General features: G+C 31.2%; 2 protein-coding genes across 2 annotated transcripts; one reads left to right on the top strand and one right to left on the bottom strand.

Moving 5' to 3' along the window:
• Positions 1-1,905: 1,905 nt before the first annotated feature.
• Positions 1,906-3,094, bottom strand: BNAA01G11820D. The gene is made up of 2 exons (XM_013791586.3): positions 2,911-3,094; positions 1,906-2,819 (listed from the first exon to the last, which is right to left on the bottom strand). The coding sequence occupies exon 2, from the start codon at positions 2,750-2,752 to the stop codon at positions 2,291-2,293; it is 462 nt and encodes a 153-aa protein (XP_013647040.1). The 5' UTR covers positions 2,753-2,819; positions 2,911-3,094; the 3' UTR covers positions 1,906-2,290.
• A 5,165-nt stretch (positions 3,095-8,259) lies between these two features.
• Positions 8,260-10,555, top strand: LOC106347881 (peroxidase 42). Its single transcript, XM_048740584.1, has 4 exons — positions 8,260-8,682; positions 8,847-9,035; positions 9,140-9,305; positions 9,781-10,555. Exons 1-4 carry the CDS (start codon positions 8,452-8,454, stop codon positions 10,188-10,190), a joined length of 996 nt encoding a protein of 331 aa, XP_048596541.1. The 5' UTR covers positions 8,260-8,451; the 3' UTR covers positions 10,191-10,555.
• The last annotated feature ends 5,471 nt before the right edge of the window (positions 10,556-16,026 follow it).

The raw sequence follows: 16,026 nt of genomic DNA, 5'->3' as shown, positions 1-16,026 counted from the left end.
AATTAGACAAATTTGATTTTTTTCCAGCAAAAAATTTATTATTAATTAGCATCAGTTATTTCAAGATGTTTAAGAAATGGTAGACAAAAAAATAAGATGGACATTAATGATATATGAACTATGAATAGTACTTTATGAAGCAGACTTAGATAACATATCTGCACATCCATTTCCAGTCCTTTTTGATGCTTAAATTCAATTTCTTCAGTTTAGTTATTCCACAAATAGATCGTATGAGATATTGTTTTGATATGTAGATTTGTTTTTTCAATGTTAAGAAGATTGATAACTGTAAAAATGTCTCTTTCGAATATGATATGTCTATAACTGAGTCCCCAACATGAGACAAGTTTGTTTAAAAAGTAAATAATTTTATTTTTCTTATATTATATAATCAATATATATTATTTACTGATAATAAAAATATAGTTATTCATCTATCACAAATATCTATGCAATATGTGAATCAAGTACAACAATCAAACAACATAATGATTTCCACAAAGAAAATTTAAAAAATATATTTATGTTATGAAGTCATATTTTATATTCTTTAAATAATGTAATACAATATTATACATTATTTTTTAGAATTGAGAAATACATATATCAGTTAGACAAATTAAGCGATAATTAGACAAATTTGTTTTTTATTTTGTGAGTAAAAAGTTTATTATTAATTAGCATTACTTATTTCAAGATGTTTAAGAAATGATGGACAAAAAAATAGGATGGACATAAATGATATATGAACTATAAATAGTTTTTTGTAAAGCTGACTTAGATAACACATATGCACATCCATTTCCAGTCCTTTTTGATGCATAAATTCAATTTCTTCAGAGCAGTTATTCCACAAAGAGATCGTATGAGATATTGTTTTGATATTCAGATTTGTTTCTTGATTGTTAAGAAGATTGATAAGTGTAAAAATGTTTCATTCGAATATGATATGTCTATAACCGAGTCCCCAACATGAGACAAGTTTGTTAAAAAGTAAATAATTCCATTTTTCTTATATTATATAATAAATATATATTATTTACTGATAATAAAAATATAGTTATTCATCTATCACAAATATCTATGCAAATATGTGAATTAAGTACAACAATCAAACAACATAATGATTTTCACAAAGAAAATATAAAAAATATATTTATATTATGTGGTCTTATTTTATATTCTTTAAATAATATAATACAATATTATACAATATTTTTTAGAATTGAGAAATACATATAATATCTTATCCGCGCGTAGCGCGGTTAAAAAATCTAGTATGGATATAATAGAAGTAAGTGCAGAAACTTTTTGATGAAAATTGAACATTTACATATATTGTTTATAATAATCAACGTTACGTTTATAAATTGAACAAACTAAACCAAAAGCTAACCATACTCGAATTTATTACAGCTGATCGTTTAGTACCGAGCTGAACTAATTGAAATTATATAAAAAAACTATTGCTACTTATATAGTTTGAAAAAAAAACTTATGTATATCTAGTAAACTTGTCATATGTTGTTTAAAAAATTTAGTATGTATTGAAACTAATAACAAAAAGGAACCGAACAATCTGAATTGATTTTTTCAAACTAAACAGATTCAAACAAAACAAAATGAATTTCAGTTGCAAACTAGTTTCTAAAGAAAAGAAAAATCATGACTATACACCGAATTGGGTAAAAGATGCCCATTCCCTAGCAGCACCATCTCTAGTTGCTAGGAACTTCTAAAACATTGAAAAGTGAAAGCTAATGAACAATATGACACGAGCCCTTAATCTTATGTCGGACCAAAAATGTTAGTAGTATTCACAACATTTTCTCTTGATCGAGCCCAAAATGGCGAGTGGATCGAGGGGTTCTCATAATTCACAATCAAAGGTTCCAAAAGATATGCCATTTTTAAAAAAATATTATAAAATTTTAAGCTCATTACTAAAGAGTTAAACAAAAGACCATTGAGAACTACAAATTAAAGACAACATAAGAAAAATGATATGGGTCCCATGCATGGGCTTGACAAGTCATCCTCATCGTCATACTTATCTAAAACATCCAAAAACCTAACAAACAACAAAAAATAAAGATAACTCAACCATATTGGTATAGTGTCATGATGCTTCCCAACATGATGAAAACGACAATAACATTGGATAGTTAAAACAAATCATGTGGATACCATAAATTTTAGGTTTTAATTCATGATAATGATACGGTATGGAATAGTAGTGGTTAAGGGAGTTTATGAGATATTGAGCATGCTCCATACCATGACATAACTATGGTTGTGGTGATGTGGATGTGACGTTCGATTCCAAGAAACCTGTTTTGGTTAAGACATCATTTCTTGTCTTGCTGAGATCTCTTCCTTTGAGTGTTCTTCCTACTCCTTCGCACATGGAGAAAGATGAGATCTGCGTTCTTGCAAGCATTTTTGCTACCAACTCGTGTGGAGGAACCATTGAATGTTCATCGTCATCTTCATCATGAGTGGTCCACGAATGCAAATGGTTGCTTCTTGTGTTCCCATAAATCTTGGACCAGTCAGGTACATTCATTGGAGCAGATGACTGTTTGGCTTTAGAGACCTCTTTGCCCTTAGGAATGTACCTTGCAGAAGATGAAGTAGCAGCTGAGAAGAGATTGTTACTTTTGGACATTTTCATTTCAGGACCTGGAGTTTCGTTTTCTCTCAAAACTGACCACACTTCTTCTTCTTGAAACTCTTCTGCCCCTTCCATTGTCACTCAAGAAAACCCTTCTCCTGAATATGTCTTCTTCTGCTGCAACTAAGTGGTATTCTTCCTCCTGAATCCATGAAAGTACCCCCATCATTGTATCTTATAACCAAACAGAAAGAAGAGAGAGAAAGAGAAGAGGAAGGGAGATAATTAATTACCTGAGAGAAGCAGAGGAAGATTCAGTGAAATGTGATGTATAAAAATGTGAAGCATAAACAACATTAAACAATCTCTCTTTGCTGGCAAATGAGAGACAGAGAGGTCATTGATTGCTTCAAAGGAATCAAAAGCCTCCACAATAGGCAGAGGTTTCATAAAGATCCAAAAGCTGTAATAATTTTGTACTTTTTTGGGGGGTGCCATAACTATGAAGTAAAAATAATAATAATTAAAAAGGGTTAGATAGATGAGTGATAGCCTTTGGTACTATTTCTACTAAAGACCTGCCAAAATTATTGATAAGAGTCTGATTCATGCAAGAAGACAAAAACAAAATGTACTATAGGAAAAGACTTGCTTTTATCTCAAACTTTAATTAATTTGCTAAAGCCATCTTCAAGGAGGGAAGATGTAAATTCACTCCAAAGAGCTTGTGATATTATTATCTTTCATGAGAATCATGTTTAAGCATTTCTTTTGAACAATATAATTATATGATTCTTGTTTTTCTACTGCTATGCAATTATGCATATATGCATAGCTATTGAGTTACAACGAATATATAATCTAGTTTCATTATGATAAAAAGTAACTTTGTATTTTGTCACACCAAAAATCTGAACCGCGTGTCCGGACACATATAAATACATCAGTCTTTTTGGTGGGGTAAGAATCGAATCGATTTGTAATCTCTGAAAAATCAAATTGTTAGGCTATCCAATCCAACGCTTCGTGGGTCTCCTCGCAAGAGCTGTTATGCCAAACCACGATGCATTAAAAAGTATAGTTTTCAGATAAGGCCTCTAAATTTTTAAAGTTTGTTACTGAACCCCTCTGATTTGATAAACTACAGATATATACCCTAAATTATAAAAAAACCAGAGTCCAACTTAAGAAGAAACCTTGAGAACATATTGTTGTAAGAAAACATATTATGCATAATATACTGTTAACTGTACAACATGAACCTGGAGTTGAAGATGTTTTGAAGAAAAAGAAAAAAGAAAAAAAAAAGAAGATGTTTTGAAGAAAGTGTATGCTAGGGACTAGGGTTAGGAGAAATATTTAAAAGAAACATGAGTTGTTTAATTTTAATTTGTTAGCAAGTCGAGTTTACTCATCACTGGACCAACCGTACGTATGATATGTATTAAAATCGATTTTGATCTACCTTGTGAAATTAAAAAAAAGTCATTTAATTAAGAAGTTGTCTTCGTTTCCAGTCATATTATGATTGAGTTTAGTGTGAAACTATCACATGATATTTCTATTAAAAAAGTTTGAGGCTTGAGTGTTGATTCTTGGATTTTTTTTTTTGGAACAAATTCGTGCATTAGTTCAAAAATAAAGTAGCAAAAGTGGTGATAATCTTAGCTTGGATCCTTCAATAGCGAGAATCTAAGCTTGAAACTTGCCTCTACCTGACACTTGAGTCTAAAGACAATTGAGCATCGAGATATGAACATGGTTTTGAGCGAGTGATGTTTCTCTTTCACGTTTCAAGTGTTCATTAACCTAAGCAATTTGTCTTCAGTAACTTTCATTAATGTCGCAGATCTCTCCTTGTACGAGAGAGAGAAAGTAACGTGTGAATCATGAATCAGGGTATCGGATTTAGTCCGAAGACACAAACATGTAATTCATGGATTGATGCATGGGCTAAATTGGGCCTAAAAGGCCTTATTTTTTTTACGTTTCAAAACCTTTTTCTAGGGTACGATCAACTTTTGCAAAAAGGGTAACTATAGACCAATGAGCCATTAGGGTGCTCAATTTAGGATGTAGAGCAACACAGAAGCTCACGGTTTCATAGAGTGTGCAAAGTTCACTGTTGCTATTGCCAATGGGAAAATGGTGCAAGTGGTTGCTGCATTTTTTTTAATACATCGTATTATAGATATAGTGCAAATCATGGTCTTTCGTAGATTTAAGTCTTGGATTTCACATGGCACAGATGTAAAAGTAATTAATACATCTTTGTAGATAATTTCTTTACGAAAAAGTCTTTAAACGATAAATTGACCGTTTGCAAGGCGCCATGTAAACAAAAATCATGTGCTGCCTTCAACTTTATCCGTTGTTGCCTGTTGGTAAACTTATTGGACGTGTTAGTGTCATATAACCTTTAATTAGTATTCCTTGATTTGTATCCAAAAATATCACAATATATATAGAAAGGTTTCACCTTTTGAGTGAATCGAGCGATTCAGCCTGTGCAATAGATAAAACATTCCTACAGCGAAATTGACGTAGTTTGGTGCCTTTGTGGGATTAGTTAAACATGTTCAAAAGGACGAGTATGTGTATGTTGCTCAAATATTTTATTAGGATGTTAAAATGTCTCGAACTTCCAACGTGGGACATTTTAACACTCTAATGTCTTTCAATGTGACTCGAAAGTTATCACAGTTGAGGAATCTCTATTAACGAGACCTGGCCACATTTTTTGGTGTTGCTAGGAGAAAACTTATTGCGGGGATTTCCCATATATCTAGTGTGAGTGAGACCAAGGTAATCAATATGGTGTTCTTCTTTTATCATGTTCTCATATCTGGTTATGTGATGCTCATAATCATAGAGGTAAACTCTTTAGAGAATTTATGGTTTTTGGTAAATTGACACACCAATATTGGCACTTTGAATCTATTGAACAGAAGCTTTTCTAACTCCTGTCTGTTGTCATTTGTGAGTGCTATAATAAGTCACGCCTATCCTTTGTATCGCTTACTAGAAGTCATAGCTTTTGTTTGTTTTTCTTTATTAACCTTCAAACCCCTCCCCCAAAAGGATATATATTGAACGGTGCTAGGAAACTAAGCTATGTTTAACGAGTTTTCAAATCAGCCATACGAAGGATGAAATTCAAGAGACCTAGCAACTACATTAGGGTCCATATTCTTCACTATTTCTGGGAACTCAGAATATGATCCGTAATTTGCTTTTTAAAACTTTGGTGAGAAAAATAACTATTATTAACGCTTTCACCCCTTTGTCTTGTATTGAATCTTTGAGGTCCCCATGGTCGATGTAACGTCAACGGCACGGATGAGTACAGTAAAAAGTGTCAGTTCATATACTGAAATTAGATTCACATACTTAAACCGGTAATTTAATCATTATTACCGGTTATGAAACTGTTCTGTTTTTGATCCAAAAAAAAACTGTTCTGTTCAACATGTACACATCTTACACAAATTACACCAATTGTTTGTTTGTTAGAACTTGTTTATCAGTGCTTAGCACACATGTGAAATGGAGCCCACTGAGCTAGAGAGCGACTATACAGGGGGGCCCTCCACTGTGCCATTTGGCGAACACTTGGATATAGGAGCAAAAGCGTCGGTGACAAAAAAGTTCAAATATATGTAGGTAAATTCTGAATTTTCGGTTACAATAATGTGATCTTGGTAAAGCACCGATACTTCTCCTAGTATAATAAATTTTTTTTTGAAATGTAGTATATGAATTTCCTTAGATAGGTGTACTTACCTTCAAGTTTTATCTACTTTTCAACTTCTTTTGTATTTCCAAAGCTGGTTAGTTTTAACTTTTAAATCATTCTGATCTAAATGAGTTCTGTATGTACTGTCAGAACTCAAAATGGAAAAAATATATTATAGTTCACAAACAATAATTGAGGAGCCTTTAGCTTTTGACACATAATAATATCGTCAAGTTGAATATTTTCTTATATAGTTTAACTGTAAACCTTCGCCCTTTAATTTAAACAAAGTGATACTCCTAATTATACGCAACATTATTCTAAACGTCTATGCAGTAGTAACCTAAATCAAGTTTAAGCCAACATGATTAAACACACAAAAATAAGGGAGCACCCGAGAGATTGCAACGTGGAAGCTTTGGCTAGCTAGTCTCATCTTCTTCTATACCAATTTGCTAGAGATTCAGTTTTGTTTGACTTTCTTACTATCAGTTTCTCTTCTCATACCTTGTCTAAGAGTATGGTAAATCACTTTCTTACCCGTTTAAACTATGCAAATCATTTAAGAGACAGCTTGTAATCGGTTATAGATTTGATTATTTTTCTTAAAAAAAATGAAAGAAAAAAGTCAAGAGTAAGGAGTGGTGAACGTGTATTAATAGCTCATCCCGAGGATCAAGATGCAATCAATATTTAAAGACTTTACAATGGATGAACATATTAAATCTAATAGTCTATAGTCTTTACTGACAATTATTACATTTAGTAAACTAGTCGTAAATATAAATAATTTCAGAGAAGAAGTATACAACTGGAATCTTTAAGAGCATCTCTATTAGTAACTCCTCTTCAAATTTATAATTTTTTATTATTAATTTTTTTGTTTGATTTAAAAAAAAAACTAAACAATCGCGGGTCACAACGTGTCGTGCAGTCCGCGAAACAGTGATAAACTCGCAAGACACAAATTCACTGGAGAAAGTTGGAGGAGGCAAATTCATCACTATACATTATTTTAATATTTTTTTTTTTGGAATCTGTGTGAACCTCATAAATTCAGTAATGGAGATGCTCTAAGTTACATTAAATAACAGAGGTTGCAAAATAAATAAGAATCCACATTGACTTCATCGAAATGAAAGATTCTCTGATCTAGAGGAGCGGTATATTTCGGATAATTGCAAATCAACCCGTTAACTTTTTTTATTTCAGCTATTACACCCCTTATATTACATTTGTTACAGCCGCCCCCTTTGTATTGACAAAAGAAGTAGATATTTTTTCTGTCACAGGGTCCAGTGATCCTACCAGTACCAGTGATGCACTCAGTGAGACCAAAATCCAAAACTTATTGGTTTAGCTAACCAAAACACCCTTTTAAATTATACAAATTATCCAAAATGCCATCCACTTTAAAATCTCCAACAAACTTATGTATTTTCTCATAGGTACTGTCACTGTGTACTACGTAGCCAACTAGCATTAATAATACAAAATGGTTTTAAATTTCTTACCCAGTTTAATTTTTCCATAAAAATGTATGTTTATAAACCGTAAGGTAATTTCAAGTAAATTTCCACGAAGTAGGTTATAAGACAACAGTTAAGAACTTAACATCAACGTTCATACATAAATATTTGCTTAAGAAACTAATATTATTAATTGTTTCTTTGAAATTTAAACTTACACTAATTCAGTTGTCCCGTCAATAAAGAATGCAAAATTCTTTTTTTTTTGTTGTATAAAGTGCATACAAATTTTTCGTAGTAGTAAGTGTACGCAATACAATATTCTTAATAACTATTGTAGTCTTATGATAATAATTTGATTTCTAAAAGTTAAACACGAATAATTCAGAAAGTAGAGCTTAATGGTCTATTAGTATCAGGATGATCATCAATGACATAAATAGATTCGTGGAAACGTGAAAACCTAACCTACTTGCCTTAGTTTACTATAACCTCCAAATTAATAAAATATTTTTTTGTTTGAAAAATAAAGAAGAAAACACTATTTTCCTTTATTTAAGGACGCTGCATTGCTTGCTCATCCACTCAACTCAAGAGTGTAGTGAGAGAGAAGACGAAAGAGAGAAAAAATGGGAGGAAAAGGTGCGATGATGGTGGCGATGCTTTGCCTTTGGGCACTCTCTGCAACAACTGAAGCAGTTGTAATGGAGGAGGAGCCAGGCTTGATGATGAACTTCTACAAGGACACGTGTCCTCAGGCTGAAGACATCATCCGTGAACAAGTCAAACTCCTCTACAAACGCCACAAGAACACCGCTTTCTCTTGGCTCCGTAACATCTTCCACGACTGCGCCGTCGAGGTCCGTACTCTCTCTATCTCTCTTTGCATGGTGGAGTTTCGTATATTTTTTGGGATAATTTTAGTGGATAAGTACTGATCTCTGTGTTAAAATATAGCTATAGGTTTGCTTTTTTAACTGAAACAGAGCTTAAGATTTACTATGTTTTGTTTTGTTGCATATAGTCATGTGATGCGTCGCTTTTGCTGGATTCAACAAGAAGAGAGCTAGGAGAGAAAGAACACGACAGGAGCTTCGGTCTGAGAAACTTTAGATACATTGAGGAGATTAAAGAAGCTCTCGAGAGGGAGTGCCCTGGTGTTGTCTCATGTTCCGACATCCTCGTCTTGTCCGCAAGAGAAGGCATCGAAGCAGTGAGTTAAATTTCATGCCGTTTATTTCTCTGATTACGAAACTGCATGTTGTTTTTTGGTGAATCTTATGTAAAGTGTGTGTGTGTGTGTGTGATTTTGAGTAGGTGGGAGGACCACATATTCCCTTGAAAACAGGAAGGAGAGATGGACGTAAGAGCAGGACTGATATGCTTGAGTCTTACCTTCCCGACCACAACGAGAGTATCTCCGTCGTTCTTGAGAAGTTCAAGTCCATCGGTATCGACACTCCCGGCCTTGTAGCCCTCCTCGGTACCATTACCTTTCCTCTTCCTTGATTATTTACTCACCTAGTGTCTGCCAAAAATATAACGCTCGAAAGTCAAAAAAGTCTATCACCATCCAATGAAATAGTCTTGCTCATATGCCCTAGTTCAAGAAACTTACTCATGCACGAAAGTATGAAACATTCTTAAAAATTAGGAATATCAATTAACCACTTGAACTAGTCTCCTCGGATCTCATCGAAATATGCGATCTGAGTTGGAAAACTGAAAATAATCCTTATCCGATATCTCCTGGTAAAAACGGATCGGTCCAAAGTCAAAACTAACTCCCAAAGACTATAATACCCTTTGCTAAGTCCTGGTCCATTGACCATAGCACAAGGTTATTTTGGTCAAGAAAATTAAAAATAGTATAGGAGTACACCAATAAAAATTTATTTAGGTCTTTTATTAAGTTGGATACTGTACGATTTTGACATTTTGTTATATCACGTGTGTAGGATCACACAGCGTCGGAAGAACTCACTGTGTGAAGCTGGTGCACCGTTTGTACCCTGAGGTGGACCCATCCTTGAACCCGGACCACGTCCCTCACATGCTCCACAAGTGTCCCGACTCGATCCCTGACCCAAAGGCAGTCCAGTATGTGCGTAATGACCGCGGTACACCTATGGTACTAGACAACAACTACTACCGTAACATCCTAGACAACAAGGGTTTGCTCCTTGTGGACCACCAGCTCGCACACGACAAACGAACCAGACCAATTGTTAAGAAGATGGCTAAGGACCAGGCTTACTTCTTCAAGGAGTTCACTAGAGCCATCCAGATCTTGTCCGAGAACAACCCTTTGACTGGTTCCAAGGGTGAGATCAGGAAGCAGTGCAATCTGGCAAACAAGATTCACTGAGATTGCAAAGGGTGTGAGAGAGAGAGCCTCTTTGTGTTTGGGGTTCTCTCTGTACTTTCTTGGCATCGAACCAAGATGAATAAAATTATATTTTAAGAAGTTAAAATGAAATGAAGGGTGATGATGATGATGTATGCAGCATCATAGTGGTGACCACATATGCACTCTTCTTTTTGTGTGTTGTTTTAGCCTTAATGCTTTAATTATGTGGTAGTGGTCTTTTGAGTTAATTAATGTTAATGTTGTTTCTTTGTTGATTTTGGGTTTGTGGTGGGGTTGATGATGGAATGGATGTATGATATGATAGAGTGTGTGTAATGTAATGATTAGTAAATGGTGAAATCGTACCTTAATCTCTGTTTTAATTTCATGGAATGATATACATTCATATGTTAAACCAATGAAATAGCTATAACTCAAGTTGTTCAACATGCATGAATCATGATACCATACGTTACAATACCGTGTATGATGATAACGATATATTTTACTGATCTCACTAAAGAGTTTTTGGAAGCAAATGACATATGCTATGAATACGATTAGACTCATTAAAAAGATTCCAACGAAAAAGTTCAAAATAAAAGAAACGGGGCCCATGCATAGAATAAAGTCGAAAGTCGCAAGAAATAAATAAAACATAAAGATGGCGTTACAGAGTAATAAATATTGAATCACATGACCCACAATGAATTATTAAGGACAAAGACGTTCTTAAAATATAGTAGATAATATCTAACGGACGACATTTTATGAGGTTCTGATTTTAATATACACTTGTAAGCTTTTTAAGCTATTACGGCAAATAATTTTAGTTAAATTATAGAACGTTAGGTAGACTGTAACTTTTAATTTAATGCGTAAACGAGAGAGACAATAATGGTGGTGGCGTGTAGACAACAAGGGCAGTGGTGTGTAGTTAAAGATTAAAGACGTTAACACTTTTAATTAGATGAAAATCACTTGATTTATTCTTGGATTCAAACCTCTAAATTCAGTAACCAATAGTATTGTGTTATTTCATATTCGATATTTTTTAAAAAAGTAAAAAAAATATTGTCAAATTATATTATATTTTTAAAATAAAAAAATAATAAATAAAAATAGTATTAGTTAAATAAAAAATACTTTAAAAAATGTTTTTAAAGTTGTCAGAAAAACACCAAATCCTAAACTCTAACCCTTGGTTAAACCTTAAAACTTTGGATAAATTCTAAATTCTAAATAAAAACACTAAACACTAAAACAACTAAAGGTTTAAGATTTAGAGTTTAGTGTTTTAGTGTTTAGTGTTTTTAATTTATAATTTAGGATTTATCCAAAAGTTTATGATTTACTCAAAAGTTTAAGATTCAAGATTTAGGGTTTAGTGTTTTGCTAACGACGTTAAAATATAATTTTTTTTTAAAAAAAATCTGTAACTACTATTATTTTTATTTATTTATTTTTACGTTTTTATTTTAAAAATATAATATAACTTGACAATATCTTTTTTTTTTAATATCGAATATGAAATAACACGATTTTATTGGTTAATGAACTTGGTTGAACCGAACTCGATTTACTAAACCGTACACAGTGACATAGACCTTGGTCTACGTTATAAAGAAACTTATGATCCTACATAATTAAGATAAATAATGATACGTGGCACACTACTTGTTAGCTTCTGTATCAAAATCTGTTTTCTACCTATCAATTCGAATCCATTTTAATGGTCAGCACGATTCCAGTCGACTACGACTTCGGTTGGACCCACCGTAATTAACCATTCTAGTCGATTCTTCACTCTTTTAACGTTAAACCAATTAGCGTTAAACCAACTAATTGGTTTGTATAAAAACCAACAAACTAAAAATTTAACTCGAAAAACTTTCAACTAATTTTATTTAAGAAATTAAACTTTCTATCTATGGTATCGATACAATAAACTATTGTTAGATAAATTATATTTTAAATATTTTTATCCAAACCAACTTAATTAAAGGATTTTAACATTTAAAATCTTAATTACAATAAAAGTATGTTAAGTTTTAATATTATCATTTCAAAAAATTATGTAAAGAAATAAATTATTATTTTTCTATAAAATCTATACTATATACGACATAATCCATGCCAACAACTTTGTTGACTTTTGTTTTAAAATAATGGACAAACCAAATATAACTTAATTCATCACTTGTAAAATTCTTTTTCATTATGTGGAAATTTACACTTTCATCTCTTTTTTTTGATATGATATTCTGACTATACAAATGCTAATGTTATAATCTATACTTTTTGATAAACTATATTATATTGTTGATCATACAACATTCATATACTAGACAAATTGTACTATATTTGAGCATTTTCTTAAATGTACAAGGCTCATAGTATATTTTTTCAATAAATTGTACTATATTATTTCCAAGAGTGTCTTCAATTCTTTGTTTGGTGGGTATCTAATGATAAATTAATATATGCTACAATTTTATGAGTTTTAAAATTTATTTTAAAATTTAGAGGTAACAAAATAAGCAAAATATAAAAACAAATGGAAAAAACACAACTCTAATTTCCTAAAACAAATGTGATGTATTTACCATCCACATTAACAAAGCTCTTCAAGAAGTTAATCTCATGTATACTCGGACTCTGACAAGAATGATATTTGAAAGAGAAAGATTTTTCAGTAGAGTATTTTCTCATTTGAAATGAATTCACTCGGTCACTCAGATTTCAACATTGTTCTAAGTGGCCTCCAAAAGATAACAGACTTATAATTGTACCTGGCATGGTAAAAGAAAACACGAAAACAATTAGATATTGTTGATTCAATTCATGTATGTCACATGTTTGATAAGGGAGCCGGGAAATCTTTTTAAAAAATGTACTCGTCATCTAAAATAATAAATACTAGGTGATAATCCGCGGCCTGCACAGAACGAATAGATTTAAAAGTATTATAACTTTTAATATGTAAACATAATAAAAATTAAAATCATAATAAAAAAATATATGTAAGAAAGTACGTGTTATAGTTAAGAATTTTAGTATATAATATAAATTTATATGCGATGCACTTTAAAATTAAATTGTATATTTGTTTGCATTAAGGTAAATTATAAATATAAGATTAAATGAAACATAAGCAATAGTCTAATAAAATATAAAAGGAACAATGTATCAGAAAACAAAAGAAAATGAAAAATAGAGACAAAATAACTGTTGTCAATAATGTCTTCAGAAATCTTCGTTTGCAATCATATTATGAGCAATAGCAAAGAGATCATCTTGAAAAATTAAAAATATTATTTAACAAAATATGTGAATGCATGTATTACCTCAATCGTAAAACATCAATTTCTTGAACACCAATGGGGTCGAAGATAATTTTGGAAAACCCATCAATGTTAGTAACCTTCTTAAGTCGGCCTTATTATGAAAGATGAAGTTCTGGTTACGCAAACTTAATTTCACAAATATTTACATGTGATCTTAGTAATCTTCTTAAGTCGGCCTTATTATGAACGTCAAATAGGTAACAAAATGAAGTTATGGTCACACAAACTTAATTTCACAAATATTCTCCGATTGATTAAGGTAAGTATTTCAATTCTAAGAATTTTGTTTCCTTGAATACGTTAACATTCTCATTTTGTTTTTCTATAATGTATTCGATCCCGTGATCAAGTCAATTGTGTTTCCTTTAAAATTTGAAGCATTAAGTTTTGGAAATAAAAAAGGGATTTTCGTTGACTTGAATCTAAAAGATCATAAAACGATTTGAAGCTCATATTAGTTTTTCAAAACATTATGATAAACATGGTTAATTTGTTGCAGGATTAGATATGAACTGTAATAGTGGTTATGATATTTTCATACAAATCGGCATATCAAGCTAAAAGAACCAATTCAAACCGTAAAGAATAGATTATAAAGAAGTTTAAAGAACCAATTATTTACTCAAGCGTAAATGATTATAAACACACATATATTTTATTGTCTTATTTAAATGAACCAATTCCAAGTTTTCGAACAAACAATAAAGTCTCTCTTTGAATGGTAATATTATGTTGCCTTATTTAAATATTCATTTTTTTTAAATCCGTATGTAATGTAATGTTGATCGAAAATCTTATACTATAATGTAATGACCAGTGGCATTTGTTTGTAATTAGTCTAGTTGAGAAAGGGCTTTTAAAAAAATGAAGTAAGAATGCATGTGGTGATGACACCTAGGAAATGACACACATGTAATAAACACATGAAGCCAAAGTTATTTTTTATGAAAGCTCCTCAAATAATAAAAAAAGTATTACATGGAATGATTTATGTATATTAGGTATGTTTGGGTATTTCATATATGTTTTCGACATTACCAATATTTTTAAGTTTCTGGTTCGGGTTTTTGGTTATAGTTTGGGGTTATGGGTAAAATTTCAATTTTAGAAAAATATATTTTGGGTTGGTAAAATTTTGGGTGTTTTCGGTTCTTTGGATTAGGTTTACGGGTAAAATTTTGGATCTTTTGAGTATATGAATATTTTTCAGTTATTTGTTTGAATTTCAGGTATTTTTGTGTTTCAAGTTTTTTTTTTGTGTTTAGGTACTTTGTATTTTTTTAATTCTAATACTCAAACCAATCTGAACCTGTTGTGTAGTTAAAAATTAAATTTATTTTACAGATATTTGAATTATGAGTCCGAACCAATCTGAAACAAAAAAAAACGACCATAACTTAAACTATCGATCTTAAAATATTTAGTTATGCCAAACATTTAAGATCCGAAGAACTCAGACTCGCGAATCCAAACATAAACCTATGTTTCAAATTTTTTTATCTCTTTTGATATAATGTAAAAATATTAAAATATGTTGGTATAACTAAACTAACATATAAAACATCTGATATATTTTTAATCAAATTTTCAAAAATCAAGAATTTAAATTAAATGTTTTAAAAGTCAAGATATCTTGTACATTCGTGTGATTGAAATAATGTGGGTTGCTAAAATGTAAAAGGATAACAGTTGTCGTTATAATAATTGTTGGAAATCATGGGTTATATATTAAAATGTAATAAGTTTTAAGTTGTTGTTATAATAAATGCATGTTATGATATTTATTTTATATTATAGGTTGGACCAAAAAATGAAAAAAATCAAACAACTTTCATAGGTAGATTTTTTAAGACTTGTTCTTTTTTAATAGTATTGATTGATACAACCACATGAGATTGGTTTAGTTAATTGATTTGGTGATTAAAAAACAATATACATATATATATATATATATATATGTCAAAAAAAAAAAAAAATATATATATATATATATATTCATACATTGTATCATAAATTTAGTTTAAAATCTGTAATATATACGACATGAAGTGATATTATCCATATCCTTTCTAGTACAAACCTTACCGCTCCAAAACCATTTCTTCTTTGATGTACATTCTACGCAACAATCACATGGAGAAGAGAAATTCAGGTGGGATGGTGAGAATCCTCTAGATCCGACTGGTCTTCTCAAATTTGTGAATAAGAACATACAAAGCAGATTTCTTTCAGTTCAAGTATATCAACGAAAGTTTGGTTACTTGGTTCGGGACAAGAACTCAACATTCAACAATAACCATCCAAGCTGAAGATCATACTGAATTCAATTATTGGTTTCTTAGTTTCATTCTATATATGCACCTGATGTACCACTTTGATTGAATAACCTTTTATTCTTTCAAATAAAAACACAACAACGTGTTGCTCTTCTTGATAAGCAGATTGTTTGTTACGTTTTTCTCGATGATTCACATGAATAAAAAAGTTGTTCCCAAGCCAGATTATTC

Source organism: Brassica napus, chromosome A1 (assembly GCF_020379485.1).
Source record: "Brassica napus cultivar Da-Ae chromosome A1, Da-Ae, whole genome shotgun sequence".
NCBI classification, from domain to species: Eukaryota; Viridiplantae; Streptophyta; class Magnoliopsida; order Brassicales; family Brassicaceae; genus Brassica; species Brassica napus.
Note: the sequence above shows the minus strand (reverse complement) of the source record. Positions and strands in the feature narration are given on the sequence as shown.